The sequence below is a fragment of the Xiphophorus hellerii genome, chromosome 7 (assembly GCF_003331165.1).
Source record: "Xiphophorus hellerii strain 12219 chromosome 7, Xiphophorus_hellerii-4.1, whole genome shotgun sequence".
NCBI lineage: Eukaryota > Metazoa > Chordata > Actinopteri > Cyprinodontiformes > Poeciliidae > Xiphophorus > Xiphophorus hellerii.
Window position 1 is genome coordinate 32,181,542 of NC_045678.1, and position 16,366 is coordinate 32,197,907.

At 42.4% G+C, this 16,366-nt stretch overlaps 1 protein-coding gene across 2 annotated transcripts in view; it reads right to left on the bottom strand.

Annotated features, from left to right (window-relative positions):
- dpp10 (dipeptidyl peptidase like 10) overlaps positions 1–16,366 on the bottom strand; it is a 103,089-nt gene that overhangs the window by 65,208 nt on the left and 21,515 nt on the right. The window contains exon 1 of one of the 2 annotated variants that reach the window (XM_032566959.1): positions 12,414–13,422. The exons of the other annotated variant lie outside the window; for it this stretch is intronic. Coding sequence (XP_032422850.1) covers positions 12,414–12,470 — 57 coding nt within the window. The 5' untranslated portion in view covers positions 12,471–13,422. Of the gene's footprint in view, positions 1–12,413; positions 13,423–16,366 lie in introns of those variants that run through there. 2 annotated transcript variants of the gene reach the window in all.

Below are 16,366 nucleotides of genomic sequence, written 5' to 3' on the forward strand. Positions count from 1 at the left end.
GCCGTCATCCGCCCCTTTATCAGCTCCAGGAAGCGCTGTGTCAGTCTGGCGGACCGGACTCCAAGCAGCTGGCCGACTTCCTGGATGTTAGTGAAGTCCGGTCCAGCCACCTCCACCAGCCGCCGCACAGTCACCGTCCCGGACCTGGACAGCACCTCAGCAAGGCCCGGCACGGTCCTATCCCGGACATCCATTTTTGCTCCACAGACCAACGGTTCCTCTAAAAGCCAATGCAGAGAATTATGCGTTTTTGATCTGTGCAGTTTAAAAAAAGCACAAGATTTAAAAACACTCTGATAAAACTGAGGCAACCCTTTTAACTTTAAAAGACTAAAATCAGTTAAAAACAGAGCAGCATCCAACCCCATAGAATTCACACGTCTGAGGATGCAGCTGGCCACATCTTTCCATACAGGAGATCTTGTAAGAAACTTTTGAAGGAACTGTAAACGAAAAGTGGCTGTTCTACTGGCCAGGTGGACAAGGCCCTGGCCCCCCTCCTCTCTCGGTAAAAATAAAACTGACTGTGGCACCCAGTGTAGACCGTTCCAAAAAAGTTTACCGTCTCTGACTGAATCTTTACCAGTAAGCCAGACGGTGGGTCTAAAACAGCGAGCTTGTGCCACAGCTGCGAAGCGACAAGGTTGTTTAAAACCAACACTCTGCCCCGGTAGGACATTTGTGGGTGAAGCCACTTCCATTTTGACAGTTTATTTTTTATTTTTTGCTCAATGTCGTCCCAGTTCTTGTTCACAATATATTTATTGCCTAAAAACACACCAAGATATTTAAAACCGTCCTTCTTCCATAAAAGACCCTGAGGGAGAACTGGGAGCCCTGCAGACCACTCGCCGACGGCCAGGGCTGCACTCTTTCCCCAGTTCACCCTCGCAGCGGACAGAGTAAAAAACTTTTCTGTGATCTTGGTTAAAACAGTGACATCTTGCTGATCTTTTATAAAAACAACAACATCGTCAGCGTAAGCAGATAAAACCATATTGTTCTTAAAACCAGGTAAAACCAGACCATAAACACTCGAGCGTATTTTCCGGAGGAGGGGTTCCAGGGAGAGTGCGTAGAGCATCCCCGAGAGCGCGCAGCCTTGTCGAACGCCTCTACACACCCTAAAAGGAGCACACAGGCTACCGTTGATCTTCAGCACACTCTCAATGCCACTGTACAGAACCTGGATCTGGGCAATAAGACCCTCGCCAAACCCAAACCTCCTCATGGTTTCCCAGAGGAAGCCATGTTCAATGCGGTCAAATGCCTTTTCTTGATCTAGTGAAATCAAGCCAATTTGCAAACCCAATGAACCAGAGACCTCCAAAACATCCCGAATTAGGTAGATGTTATCTACCATGGACCTGCTGGGGACGCAATAGGTCTGATCCCGGTGGATGACCTGCTCCATAGCTCTTCCTAGCCTCGTGGCCTTGGAGAGGATCTTGTAGTCGGTGCAGAGGAGGGACACAGGGAGCCAGTTCTTTATCTCCTGCAGGTTCCCCTTTTTGGGCAGCAGGGTGATAACTGCCCTGCGGCAGGACAAGGGGAGTGAACCAGTGTGCAGACACTCGTTGTAGACATCGAGCAAGTCTTGGGCCAGAAGATCCCAGTAGGCCTTGTAGAACTCGACCGTGAGCCCGTCAACGCCTGGGGACTTCTGGCCCTGCATGGTGAGGAGGGCTGTGTGGAGCTCCTGAAGCCCCAGGGGGCGCTCCAGGTCAGTGTTGGTCTCCTCGGAGACCTGAGGCAGTTCACTGCAGAACTCCCCGAACAGTTCCTCGTTCTCCTCATATTCACTCTGGAACAGAGAACGGTAAAACTCCACAGCCCTCCTCCTGATCTGCCCTGGTTCACTCAGTTGCTGCCCTGTGTCCGACAGCAAAGAGTGGATCTGCTTCCTCTGCCCGTGCTTCCTCTCCAAGCTGAATAAAAAGCCAGAGGGAGCATCCATCTCTGTGATGTTCTGGATCCGGGACCTGACCAAAGCGCCTTGGACTTTATTCTCCAGCAGGTTTGCTAAAACTAGCCTTTTAGATTTGAGAGCTTCAATGTGCTCTCGATTTTCTGTGGATTCACTAAGTCGTTCTAATTCCACAATGTTCATCTCCAGATCTCTGATAGATCCGGTAATGTCACGGGTGACATTAAGAGTGTGCTGCTGACTCAGCAGTTTTATTTGAACTTTGCCATGGTCCCACCACTGTCTCAGACAAGTAAAATCAGCCTTTCTCTGTCTAAAACCAGTCCAAAAATAACCTAAAATCTCCTTAAAACCCTGATCATAAGTTAAAGCTGAGTTAAAATGCCAGTAAGCGCTTCTAGGTAAAATGTTTCTGATAAAAACACCTAAAAGCAACGAGTGATCTGTAAAAGCCACCGGTAAAATCTGGCATGTTTTAAACACATTAAAATGGTGTTTAAACAATAAAAACGATCAAGTCGAGCTAAAGAGATTCGGTTTTCCTTAATGTGGGACCATGTGTACTGCCTGGAACCTGTTCATCCTCCTCCATACGTCCACCAGGCCGTGAGACGAGACCAGCTGCTGCAGAGCATGTTGGGCCGCCGGATGAGGCTCTGCATGATTACGATCTAAAAACTCATTTTCTGTACAATTAAAATCCCCACCTATAAAAACATAATCCTCAGACCCACAATCACCCAACCTTTCCCCAATTTGTTCAAAAAAACGCTTTTTCTCTGCATTGGTGGTCGGAGCGTAAATATTAATAAAAACCAGACTAAAAATATCAAACTTTGCTTTAACTAAAAGACACCTCCCCTGAACGACATGCTCTACTTCTGTGGAGTTCGGGGTGAAAGCCTTAGAGAACAGGAAACCCACCCCTGCACTCTGGGAGGTGCCGTGGCTTAAAATGACCTCCCCCCTCCACTCTCTGCCCCAGTCCGTCTCAATTAAATGATCGCTATGAGTTTCCTGTAAATAAACAACATCGATTTTCTTTTGGTTCAGTATTTGGTAAATCAAAGCCCGCTTCTCAGCCTCCCTCGCCCCGTTAAGATTCAAAGTTGCGATTTTAAAAGAATCCATATTGGGTAAGAAGCTAAAACCAACACACAAAAAGACTATAAAAAATAATAATAATAAAAATAATAAAAAATCACTGTGCATCATTTCACTCAAAAAAGTTTTCTCGCTTTTGACATTGCTTTCTTTAATCTAAATATTTCTGTCTTTTCAAAACCCGACGCCTCATTGTTCCTAATGTGATGTCTCGCAGAGAAGTAAAAGATTCTCAGATCTGGCAAATAACTTTCTATCTTTACTCCTTTCAGCCCTTTAGTTTGTTTTAAAAACGTTCTGTAAGACTCGACAGGGTACCTTGGTTCTTTACTACTGGTTTGAGTCACTGACGCCTCGCTGGCGTCAGAGAACCAGCTCTCAGCGTCACTGCCAGAGGTGTGACCAAGTCACTGTGTTGCAAGTCTCAAGTAAGTCTCAAGTCTCTGTCCTCAAGTCCGAGTCAAGTCTCAAGTAAAGACAGGCAAAAGTCGAGTCAAGTCTCAAGTCAGGAACCTTTAATTTCAAGTCATTTCGAGTCGTTTTTATTTATTTATTTTTAATAATTTGCAATTATACATAAAATTCAAATAATAGACCATTTGTTCTTTTTAAAATATGTATTTGAGGTTCATTTGTGATCCTCTTATTCATCTGGTATTCTTCAAATCTGTCAGAAGTAAACAGATGTCAGAAAATAAATTACAGCCTTTCATGAATTACATTTGACTTCAGTTTACTCCTTCTATTCATAAATAAACATCAACACTACAACAATCATAGTTTTCAAAAAATGAAATAAGTATAAATGAAGTTATCACAAGTAAACTCAGGAAGGTCTGGTGCATTTATTTTTCTGCTTTTATTTCTAAGTATGTTAGTTTCAGTCCTCCGTAAATATGGGACAGATATTCTAAACACAAAATTTATTTGGGACAGTCACTGTATTTGGTCTTTTTTTTTTTTTTCCAGCAAAGCTATATTACTTGGAAATGGGTTCTGTGCGACATGTGACAGTCACGCCGGTCATTAAGTCAAAAACAGTTGACTTAATGCACTGACTGCAGTAAACAATATATTGTCAATATAATTTCCCAACGTAGATGTCTTCAAATACACCAACCATCCTTAGATGATACTAGACCCGGCTCATCATCATGATGGGACAGAGAGACTCTGTTCCCTGTGTTCAGGTCCAGAATCTGCTTTCTGTTCCGGAGCCCCGCTCACTATCCACCGGCTTCCTGAGCTAACACGGTGCACATTATTTGTGGAGGCATTTGAAGGACCGGATTTATGGTAAATCATCACCAATTTAACCCGGAGTGCACATGCTAACACGAAGTTAGCTAAAGTCAACTATCTTACAGCAAAAGAAAAGTGCCACCTACCGATCTTTGTGAAGCTTCAAATGCCGGACAAAGTTGGACGTCGTGGCATCTCCATCCGATATTCTCTTCTTGCATGTTTTACAAGTTGCAGTTCGTTTTTTAGTCGAAAGTTCATAACCTACGTAGCCAAAAGAAATTACTCGCGGAAGCATATTCGAGCGGTTATTTCGTATTTCGTTCCCTGAGCTCTGCAGCTTTGCCGCGTTTTTTTAAACGTCCAAATCCTGTTAATTTGATTGGTTGTGCTGCAGCTACGTACACATACATACATAAGGAGAGAGGAAAAACATAGTGACGGTCTGCGCATATTGATACGGAATGAGTGAAATTAATTAATGACGCCACTTTATAAATAATGTGTTTTAAATTTTAAGACTTTGAGTAAAAAATATCAAGTCTTTTCAAGTAAACAGCTTCAAGTCGAGTCAAGTCCCAAGTCAATGGCATGAAAGTCAAAGTCAAGTCCGAGTCTTTGAGCATTTTTTCAAGTCAAGTCTCAAGTCGTGATTTTAACGACTCGAGTCTGACTCGAGTCCAAGTCATGTGACTCGAGTCCCCACCTCTGGTCACTGCTGTCCGACACCTCCCTCCTCTCTGCAGCCAGCTTGCTGGCCTGCCTGCTGGCCTGCACAGCATCACCACATTCCTCCTTTTGCTTCGCCTCTTCACCGGGGCAGAAGCCTCCACTTCCATCACCTCCTCTGTCTCTCCCTCCAAACCGACTCTACACTGTTCCTCCTTTCATTCTGTCCTCCTACCTCCACCTCACCTGTCCCTCCCTGGTCCCCACACTAAATGCTCCTCACTGTCCTTCACCTCCTCCTGTCCTCCCTGTACACCGACATTCTCTCCCTCTACACCTTCACCACCACTCACCCCTTCACCACACACCACCGTGCCCCCGTCCTTTCTCACACACACACTCGTCTCACTGTCCACTACCGACACCTCCTCAACCAAACCATCTGCAGGCTCTTCCTCAGCGGGCTCCTCCACAGCGGCAGCGGGCTCCTCCGCATTCGCCACCGCGGGTTCCTCCGCCTCTCCAGCCTCACTAGGTGGGTCCCCCACCTGCTTAGCAGCAGCGGGTTGCTGCTTCGCCGAGGCCGGCGGGGCCGGCCCGGCCCTGTCGGGACACATTTTTACGATATGGCCCTCCTGACCGCAACCAAAGCACTTCATGTTAGAAGATGTGGCAAACAACATATAGTCAAAATCATCTACCTTAACATGAAATCGTAGATTCAGCTCCTCGTCTTTATGATTTAAAATCATAAATAATTGTCTTCTATGAGAGACAACATGTCTCAGGAGAGGTGATTTGCACCCCGTCAGAACTTTTCTTAGTGGTGACACCACCTTACCGTGCCTCGACAGCTCTTTAATCAAGAAGTCATCGCTGATGAACGGTGGCACATTTGACAAAGTCACTTTAGTCGCTGGCAGTGTTAGTGGCGACACTTGCAAAAACAAACCCTTCACGGAAACGCCCTCCTCCACCAACTGTTGAGCCTGTTCAACTGTTTCAACCAGAGGTGGGGACTCGAGTCACATGACTTGGACTCGAGTCAGACTCGAGTCGTTAAAATCACGACTTGAGACTTGACTTGAAAAAATGCTCAAAGACTCGGACTTGACTTTGACTTTCATGCCATTGACTTGGGACTTGACTCGACTTGAAGCTGTTTACTTGAAAAGACTTGATATTTTTCACTCAAAGTCTTAAAATTTAAAACACATTATTTATAAAGTGGCGTCATTAATTAATTTCACTCATTCCGTATCAATATGCGCAGACCGTCACTATGGTTTTCCTCTCTCCTTATGTATGTATGTGTACGTAGCTGCAGCACAACCAATCAAATTAACAGGATTTGGACGTTTAAAAAAACGCGGCAAAGCTGCAGAGCTCAGGGAACGAAATACGAAATAACCGCTCGAATATGCTTCCGCGAGTAATTTCTTTTGGCTACGTAGGTTATGAACTTTCGACTAAAAAACGAACTGCAACTTGTAAAACATGCAAGAAGAGAATATCGGATGGAGATGCCACGACGTCCAACTTTGTCCGGCATTTGAAGCTTCACAAAGATCGGTAGGTGGCACTTTTCTTTTGCTGTAAGATAGTTGACTTTAGCTAACTTCGTGTTAGCATGTGTACTCCGGGTTAAATTGGTGATGATTTACCATAAATCCGGTCCTTCAAATGCCTCCACAAATAATGTGCACCGTGTTAGCTCAGGAAGCCGGTGGATAGTGAGCGGGGCTCCGGAACAGAAAGCAGATTCTGGACCTGAACGCAGGGAACAGAGTCTCTCTGTCCCATCATGATGATGAGCCGGGTCTAGTATCATCTAAGGATGGTTGGTGTATTTGAAGACATCTACGTTGGGAAATTATATTGACAATATATTGTTTTGACAGGTCAGAGAAAAGAGGAAAAAACTGCTGTTATGGTTCTTTGTATTGTGCTGTGGAAATGTCAGCATTTTCCTCTTTTTTTATTGAATATCAAGTTTAACAGAACTAGGCAATAAAGTGGTCCAATTTAAAAATGTTTTTTATACTTTGTGTTCAGCTACACATGTTCTATCATTTGAGATAAATACATATTTTAAAACGAACAAATGGTCTATTATTTGAATTTTATGTATAATTGCAAATTATAAAAAATAAAATAAAAACGACTCGAAATGACTTGAAATTAAAGGTTCCTGACTTGAGACTTGACTCGACTTTTGCCTGTCTTTACTTGAGACTTGACTCGGACTTGAGGACAGAGACTTGAGACTTGCAACACAGTGACTTGGTCACACCTCTGGTTTCAACAAACAACACCACCGCTCCATTCATTCGTGCTGCCGACCTAATTGCCCCGTGCCCAATCACCTCACCCACAGCCAAACAAACTTCCTCCACGCTGCACGGAGAACCAGCACCCACCTTGATGCCGTTCTTCCGTGTCAGCGTGGAGGAAGACCCACCACCACCAACCACCATGGCGTCCTCAGACGCCGGCATGACGGCCACACCCGAACCCACAAAAACCCCTTAAAACGTGACGAAACTAACACGAAATTACAGATAAACAAGTAACACAAACACCCAGTGAAAACACAGTGAGAAAAAACAAAGATAGAAAAGATTCAATCACTCGCTCTCTCACTCTTCTTCCGCTCTTCCGCAAACACCCTCCTCTCACACGAAGAAGAAGAAGAAGAGCATCTGCTGGTCACCATGTCTGTTTCTTTCTGTTTACCCTGCAGTAGTTTTACTCTGAACTTCGGGTCTGATGACCAGAACCAACACTCAGCGCCAGACTCTGACGCCTGACGTCACCTTTTTATCCAAACAGAACCAGGCAGACGGATCTGTCCAGTTTCCAGGAATCCTGTGAGTTTATTGGGCTCTTTATTATAATGTTGTGGTTGAAATCAGCAGCAAAATCTGCAGCAGCAAATTCTTCAGTGCTTGTCTCAGAGATAATCTGTGACCTTTGACCTGTCAGTTGGAGATAAAAGGTGAGAGACACCAACTGGTCAATCAGATTGATTGGAGACAACGATCTGATCTAAAGCTCAGGATGATCAACCCCACAGTGTTATTACACCAGCTGGCCTGTAGGAGGCGCAGCTCTCTGGATAATATTTGCTCACATTTTCCAGGCTCTGTTTCATTTTCTCTTTATTTCCCTCTGGATTATGAAGCTGCTCGTTTAAAGTTCATTTTCTCCACAAAAACAGAAAAACAAACGAAGCTGTAGAGCTGAATCCAGATCGATCCTTCAGCTGAAGTTTATATGATATTCACTGAAACATCATCAGGTCTGCTGCACAGTAAGCAGATATTAAAGCTTTCATAAATCTACACTGGGTCAACACTAGTGCACAAAGATTATTTTAAACATTATAAACTTAAACACAGGAAGCTAAAAATGTCTAATAATTAAAGTTTAGGAGCCAAAACTGAAACATTTCCTGCGTAACGTTTGGGACAACTAAAACATCAGGTCAGGTAAATAATATCAGAGTTTAGTAAATCATGTGTTTGCTGTAGTCATATTTCTTTTGCAATGTTTCCTTGATTGTTTACAGTTTCCAGTTCTGTGCAGCTCTTTGTCTCAGGTGTTCATGTTTTACAGTGCTTTAGGAATAAAGTTGGTTTGTTGGAGCATCATGTCAATATGTCGTGCTGTCAAAGCACCGTGAGGCTAACATTAGCACTGTGAGGCTAACATTAGCACTGTGAGGCTAACATTGTCATTGTGAGGCTAACATTAGCACTGTGAGGCTAATATTAGCACTGTGAGGCTAACATTAGCATAGCAGGCTAACATCTGAAGTATTTCCACAGATGTCTGAAATGTTTTAGATTATCTGTAAATGTGATCTGAAGCCGTATTTTAAACGGTCAATCAAATGCTAATGTTAGCATGCTAACATCTTCTGCTGACTTAATTGCAGAATTAAAAAATTGAAGATTTTACTATTATTGAAATAACTTGTGCCAGGCGGTTCCTCAGTCTCTCCCTTTCAGAGTCAAAAAAATGTTTACCAAAGAAATGTAAACTTTTTAAACACTTTAAACAGAAATTAAACTAATAATTTGAGCTGCTTTTCTAGTTTATTTGCACACATGGTACAGATCCAAAGCTGATATGGAAAATGTAAAACAATCTGATTTATAATACTCAGAATTATAATATTGTATTATTGCCAGAGCTAAGCTAGCCGTCTGCATTGATAAATGTAACGGCTTAATTATATTACGGTTGATCTTTAAAAATGTGTTTATGGATTCATCCAGCCGGTATTTACGTTTTAAAGCAAAATCATTAAAACAACAATATGGAAACTTTAATATCTCCTTTAATAGAAACTAAATTAATGGTTCATTAAGGGAAAACATCTTTACTAACCTAAATATAAATACAAACTAGTATTTCAGAGGACTGTGTGTGAGTGTGGGTGGGTGTGTGTGGGTGGGTGTGTGTGTGTGTGGGTGGGTGTGGGTGTGTGGTGCTGTCAGATCAGCCTGTGGGAGACGAATCGATGACTGAAGCTGCAGAAACATAAATCCATATTAATTATGATATTAGAGCATAAATCCAGATTAATGATGATATTAGAGCATAAATCCAGATTAATGATGATATTAGAGCATAAATCCAGATTAATGATGATATTAGAGCATAAATCCATATTAATGATGAACCCACAGATCAACACGTCCAGCAGAAATCCATTTATGATGAAAGTTTTTGTTAGAAATTGAACTGATTTTCTGTGAACGGGTCAATAAATATTAAAATAAATATTAATGAACGTTCAATTCATGCTGTCGAAGTAAATCCATCAATCACATGATAAATTAAAATGAGAATTATTTGCATGATTTATGATTTTTTTCTAAAAACTGGATGATGAAGTTCTGTTCTCAGTTTGTTTACAGAAACTTGATAATTCATTTTATTCGTTTTGTTTATTTATTTTGGATATTTAAAATGTTTTCCGGCTCCAGTTGATCTTGCATCGTTACCAGAGAGTATTATCGTTTATTGGGACATCTGGAACGATCTATCGTTAGATATCATAACTAATCACACCTAATACTGACGCTAACAATACACAGAGATTAGCCAGATGCTAATTTCCAGCACCAGGTGGAAGTAATCAGTAAAGTAACTAAGTTACTTTTCAAGGAGTAATCAGTAATCAAGTTATTTTTTAAAGTATCGGAGCAGAAAGATCCTGATTCAGCAGGATGATTAAACTGATCCTGAGACTGATCCGGCTCTCTGGGTTCTGCCTCTCAGGCCTGGCAGCTCGCAGCGATGCGGTCCAGATGTTTCACTGCTGCGTTATTCATTTCCATATTTGGTTCAGACTCCTCCTGCCTCTCTAATGTTTCTGTTTTTTATCCACATTAATAAAAGTGAGAATAAATGAAGTGCAATATTCTGGATTTATTGTCATTGCAGTTTATTAATTTATACTCATTGATTTAATTGCCATCAGTGATCAAATTTTATCAACTCAGACAAACTGAAACGGCTCCAATTATTCAGCTGGAAGAAACAGAAAAATATCAGAATCTGATTTAATTCAATCTAACAAACTTTAATCAGATTCAGATCTAATTAAAGAAAAACTGGAAGGAAGTTTGATGAAGGATAAATGAGAACGAAGCTCAATATGAACCTCTGGAAAATAACTAAAGATCTTAGAAGGAACGTCTCACAGAACCGCCTGGACTCAGTCTGCTTGGGTTTCCCTCAGTGTATTATTAGCCTGGCAGCCCGCCAGGCTAAGCGCTGCTTGTTTTTGTTTTAAGGACAATAATAGTAGTAGAATTGCTTTTTTTTGTTTGTTTAAATAAGCAGGACTGAAAGCGTCTCTGTTGTGCTGAGCTTTTCACTGGCGGAGCAGATTTATTCCTAAAAGATGATCTATAGTCGATTCATAAACCCACAGGGAGCGGACCAATCACAGCCGATCGCCTCCTTTCACTCAAACTGGACTCAGGCTGACCTGTATGAATATTTACATCATGAATTATTATTCATAATAATTATTATGAATAATTACTCATTATTCATAATAATGAATAATTATTCATTATTATTTATGAAAAATTAATATTCATTTTAATTGTATTTTTTGATTTGTTGTTTTTCAGACTAGTTGTGGGTTTAAATATCGTTTCACTGGAGATGTTTTCCAGTAACATTTAATTACCCAGTAATATTTTTACATTTCCTGTCAACTTAACATCTTTTAATACAAAAACATGGTGGACCGCCCGCTGGGCTGAGCAGGTTTACTGGGGGAAACTCTGGGTCCGTTTGGGTCGACTGGTTCTGGAGGAATGAACTGGAGGACAGAGAGACGGATCCAAACCCGGCTCTGGAAAACCAGTTGGACCTGAAAGCCTCTGAGCCGATAGACCAATTTAAACTGGAATAAACCGGATTAAACTGGAATAAACCGGATTAAACCGGAATAAACCGGATTAAACTGGAATAAACCGGATTAAACTGGAATAAACCGGATTAAACTGGAATAAACCGGATTAAACCGGAATAAACCGGAATAAACCGGATTAAACTGGAATAAACCGGATTAAACTGGAATAAACCGGAGTAAACCAGATGAAATCTTCTAGTTATAAAAACCCCGTTAATTTGTCGCATAGTTCATCTTTTTTCGTCATAAATTCCAATTAATAACATTAAATTATCCCAAAACTAACTGTTGTTTCTTCAAAATGTATCAAAAATATCAATAAATTTTAAATCCACTGAGTGGAGATCAGCAACACAAATTATTTCAATATGGCAACGATCAGAGCAACTATCAGGGCAACGATCAGAGCAACGGTCAGGGCAACGATCAGAGCAACGATCAGGGCAACGGTCAGAGCAACAGTCAGGGCAACGATCAGAGCAACGGTCAGGGCAACGATCAGAGCAACGGTCAGAGCAACGATCAGAGCAACGGTCAGAGCAACGATCAGAGCAACGATCAGGGCAACGATCAGGGCAACGGTCAGAGCAACGATCAGAGCAACGATCAGGGCAACGATCAGAGCAACGATCAGGGCAACGGTCAGAGCAACGATCAGGGCAACGATCAGAGCAACGGTCAGAGCAACGGTCAGGGCAACGATCTTCCGTCTGATTGCTCCATCAGCTGTTAGCTTCCTGCTAATGAGCATTAGCTGCAGCTGAGCGGAGCGGCGCCCCCTGCCGGTCAGACTGCAGGTTGGACTCTGCGCCCTCCTCTTCATCACTCCTCTTCATCACCCCCTCAGCTGCTGCAACTTCACTCCGCTCCTCATCTTCATCACCATCATCATCATCTGCACAGAAAGCTGGACCCAAACGCGGCTCAGACCCGCCGGTTCTGTTGGACCCAAACGCGGCTCAGACCCGCCGGTTCTGCTGGACCGGACGGGTTCTGGACCTGAAATCAGCAGCAGCGGCGGCGGCTCACCTCATCCTGCTGCGGCTGGTTCGGTCTCTGGTTCTGCTGCTCCTTGGTGGCGGTCATGGTCCCCCTGCTGTCCACAACCCGGTCCAATTCCAAAACGAACCTACTAGAACCGACGGAGAACCGGACGCGGTTCGGTTCCGCTGCGGAATCCGAAAGAGAAGCGTCACGACTGGAGATGATGCCTGGAGGAGAACCAGGGCAGAACCGGAGCAGAACCGGGCTGAGCGCCTCCTCCTCCGGAGACTTTCAGATGCGCTGGTTCCGGACAAACAGAACCGAGACGCTCTCAGAGAGCAGCGGAGGTTCTGCTGCGATCCGGCTGATGTTCTGGAGGACGCAGCCTGAGAGGAGGAAGAGGAGGAGGTGATGAAGGGTCAGAGGGAGGGGCGGGCTGCAGCTCCTCAGGATGAACGGTTCTGATGGAGTCGTGAAGAACCCGGCGGGTTCTGACAGGTTCGGTATCACCAATCCCAGACAATCCGCCAGTTAAACAGCTTTCAAAGTCCGGGACTCATCGGAACCAGAACCAGAACCTGAACTGAGATCCAAAGACCTGAGACAGGAATCCCCAGTCTGGAATCATAAATCAATAACTATGTATCGATAAATGAGGTTCTGTTCAGAATGACGTCATGAATGAGACAGACAAGAAATCACACGTGAAATATACCGATATTGATCTTTGACCTGTAATACTGATAATCAGATGATCAGGATGAAGGACGGATGGATTTACTTTAGAACTTTCTACAGGAAAACTTTTTTCTATATTTAAGATTCAAATTTATTTGATGCAAAACTGATTCAAAAAAAGTTTGTATATATAAATTCACATGAAAAATTAATTTTAGTCTGTATACCGTTAGCAGCCGTAGCTGCTAACGGTATAGCTGCTAACGGAGCAGCTATAGATGCAGTGTTAGCAGTTATAGCTACACCGTTAGCAGCTATAGCTACACCGTTAGCAGCTATAGCTACACCGTTAGCAGCTATAGATGCACCGTTAGCAGTTATAGCTACACCATTAGCAGCTATAGCTACACCGTTAGCAGCTATAGCTACACCGTTAGCAGCTATAGATGCACCGTTAGCAGTTATAGCTACACCATTAGCAGCTATAGCTACACCGTTAGCAGCTATAGCTACACCATTAGCATTAGATGCATTGTTCACCGGAGAAACCGGGCCAAACGGTCTATTAAAACCCAAATATTTCCAGCTCAGCTTCGTTAGCTGGAGGTTCTGAGCCGCTAGCAGAGTATCGCCTCCTGGACGGCGGCGGTTCTCCTCATCAGGCCTCTGAGGGCCGGAGGCTGAGTTCAGCGGCCTGACACAGATCGATGGTTTCTATCTGATTCCGACTGCTGAATTACTGAGCTTGTTAGGATTACGGAGTGGAACGGCTCACACACAGTGAGGCGACGCCACAGCAAACGCTCTCTCTTCTGATTGCAGCAGGTCAACAAAATTGGTTCTCAAACATTTTAATGATAATGGATGACAGCAGAGAAAACAAAGCAGTATTAATTTAAAGATAAAAGCATCTCTGCTGTCAGTTTCATCATCTCCATATTTCATGACAGAAAGCGTCCAACTCTCAAACGACGCGCAGAGAAAGTAAAACAAACTCCTGAAATTCATGGTATCTATAGATATATGCTGATTACCAGAAATGGACTGCCAAAATAAAAGCTGTGTCTTTATAAACTCCTGCTTTGAATCTTTATGTTGCCTTTTTCTCATCGTTGCTTTTCCTGGTTGCTAAATAAAGCATGAGCCGTTTTACCAGCAATAATGTTTCCAATGAACTGAAGCGACAGCGATGCATCAGGAGGAACAACCAGAAAGAGTTCCAGGCCCAGCTTTTATTTTGATAATCCACTTCCACTTATGAGGAAGTGAATTTACATTTTAGCTAAATATTTTGCTCGGAGGTAGTTAAATATTTAACTTGCTAACTAAATATGTAGTTCTAAGCTCTGAGCTCAATATTTATAAAAAATATGACTTTGAAAAATAAATCCCCTTTTATTTCTCTACTGACAGACTAAATAATCCAAATTATTTTTGTTAATATTTCACTTGTAAATTTAAAAACAGCAGCCTATACAAAGCATCAGAGTATAACTGCATGTAGAACAGAGAAAAGAAAACCACAATCAGAGAAATCATCATAAATCAGCTGAAGTGCAGATTTCTGTCTCTCTTCAAATCTGTGATAGTTGTTAAAGAGGAACGCTGCAGCGGCGCTGGAGAACCGTTTGGATCATAATAAAGACCTGCTAACAACCTGCTAACAATAAGCTAACAACATGCTAACAACCTGATAAAAACCTGCTAACAACATGCTAACAACCTGCTAACAACATGCTAACAACCTGATAAAAAACCTGCTAACAATATGCTAACAACCTGCTAACAACATGCTAACAACATGATAACATGTTAAAAACCTGATAACATCAATCAATCAAACAATCAAATTTTATTTGTATAGCCCATTTCAGCAGCAAGACATTTCAAAGTGCTTTACATCATTACAAACAGAAACACAAAGCAACATAGAATCAATCATTAAATCAAGTTCCATCAATAAATTTGTAATTGATTACATTTCAAATACAATCCTAAACAGGTGGGTTTTTAGTCGAGATTTAAAAGACGTCAGTGTTTCACCTGTTTAACAGTTTTCTGGAAGTTTGTTCCAAATTTGTGGTGCATAGATGCTGAAAGCTGCTTCTCCTCGTTTGGTTCTGGTTCTGGGGATGCAGAGCAGAACCAGAACCAGAACCTGAGAGGTCTGGAAGGTTGATACAACAACAGCAGATCTTTAATGTATTGTGGTGCTAAGCCGTTCAGTGATTTATAAACTAACAACAGTATTTTAAAGTCTATTCTTTGAGCTACAGGGAGCCAGTGGAGGGACTTTAAAACTGGTGTTATGTGCTCTATCTTCCTGGTTTTAGTCAGAACGCCAGCACATACTAACAAGCAGTTGCTGCTGGCACCCCACGGTGCCATTGAACTCAACAAGACGATTCACCTAGAGGAGGCCAGCACCAGAACCAGCACCAGAACCAGCTTCTGCCTGAAACCTGGTGAAGTGAGGAACTCTGAACCTCCAGAGCACATAAAGATGGTTCTAAAGTGGGCCTTCTACCAGCCGCAGAACCAGAGGACTAATGTCATCCAGGATTATCTCCACTGATTACTGCTTCGTATTGTCATGATGTGAAGCACATTGAAGACTTGGACTAGACTGCTGGACGGTGAACCAGTGAGAGGATGAAAACCGGACTGAGATCGTCTGAGTGTTCCTGCTGCTGATCGATTATTAATGACAAACTACAGTCAGGACTAGGCCTGTCACGATAGCAAATTTTGCTCAACGATTAATTGTCTCAAAAATTATTGCGATAAACGATAATATTGTCTGAAGTCCTTTTTACACTGATTTAATGGAAATGACGTAATAATGCAGGTGATTTCCTGCCAAAGATAGATACACTTTATTTTCAAAAGAATACTTAACACTGGAACTGATAAACAAAATAAACAAAACAACCAAAAACAAAATGGATTCTCAGTCTCCATTAACAAAAAATGTACTTGATAAAAACTAAACAACATAAAGCCAAAGTGGAAATAAATATTGCATTCAACCAAGAGTGCAGATTATGAAGTCTGTATATTATGTTGCCCTTCAGTAATAATTAGATTTAAATAGAGAAGATGGGCACATCGACTACCTGATGCAATAATTCACACTACATGATTTTTTGCTCCTATTTTTCCCCTTACAACAATCTTAGATCGTTGGTCTTTCTAAGATTGTGTGGTGTGTTACGGTAGATCGTCGTTGCCGCTCTGATCTAAATCAGGGTTTTTTCCCGACTGGGATCTTAACGCAGCCTGTTGAATGTGACAGGTAGCCAATCAGAAAGCGCGGATTC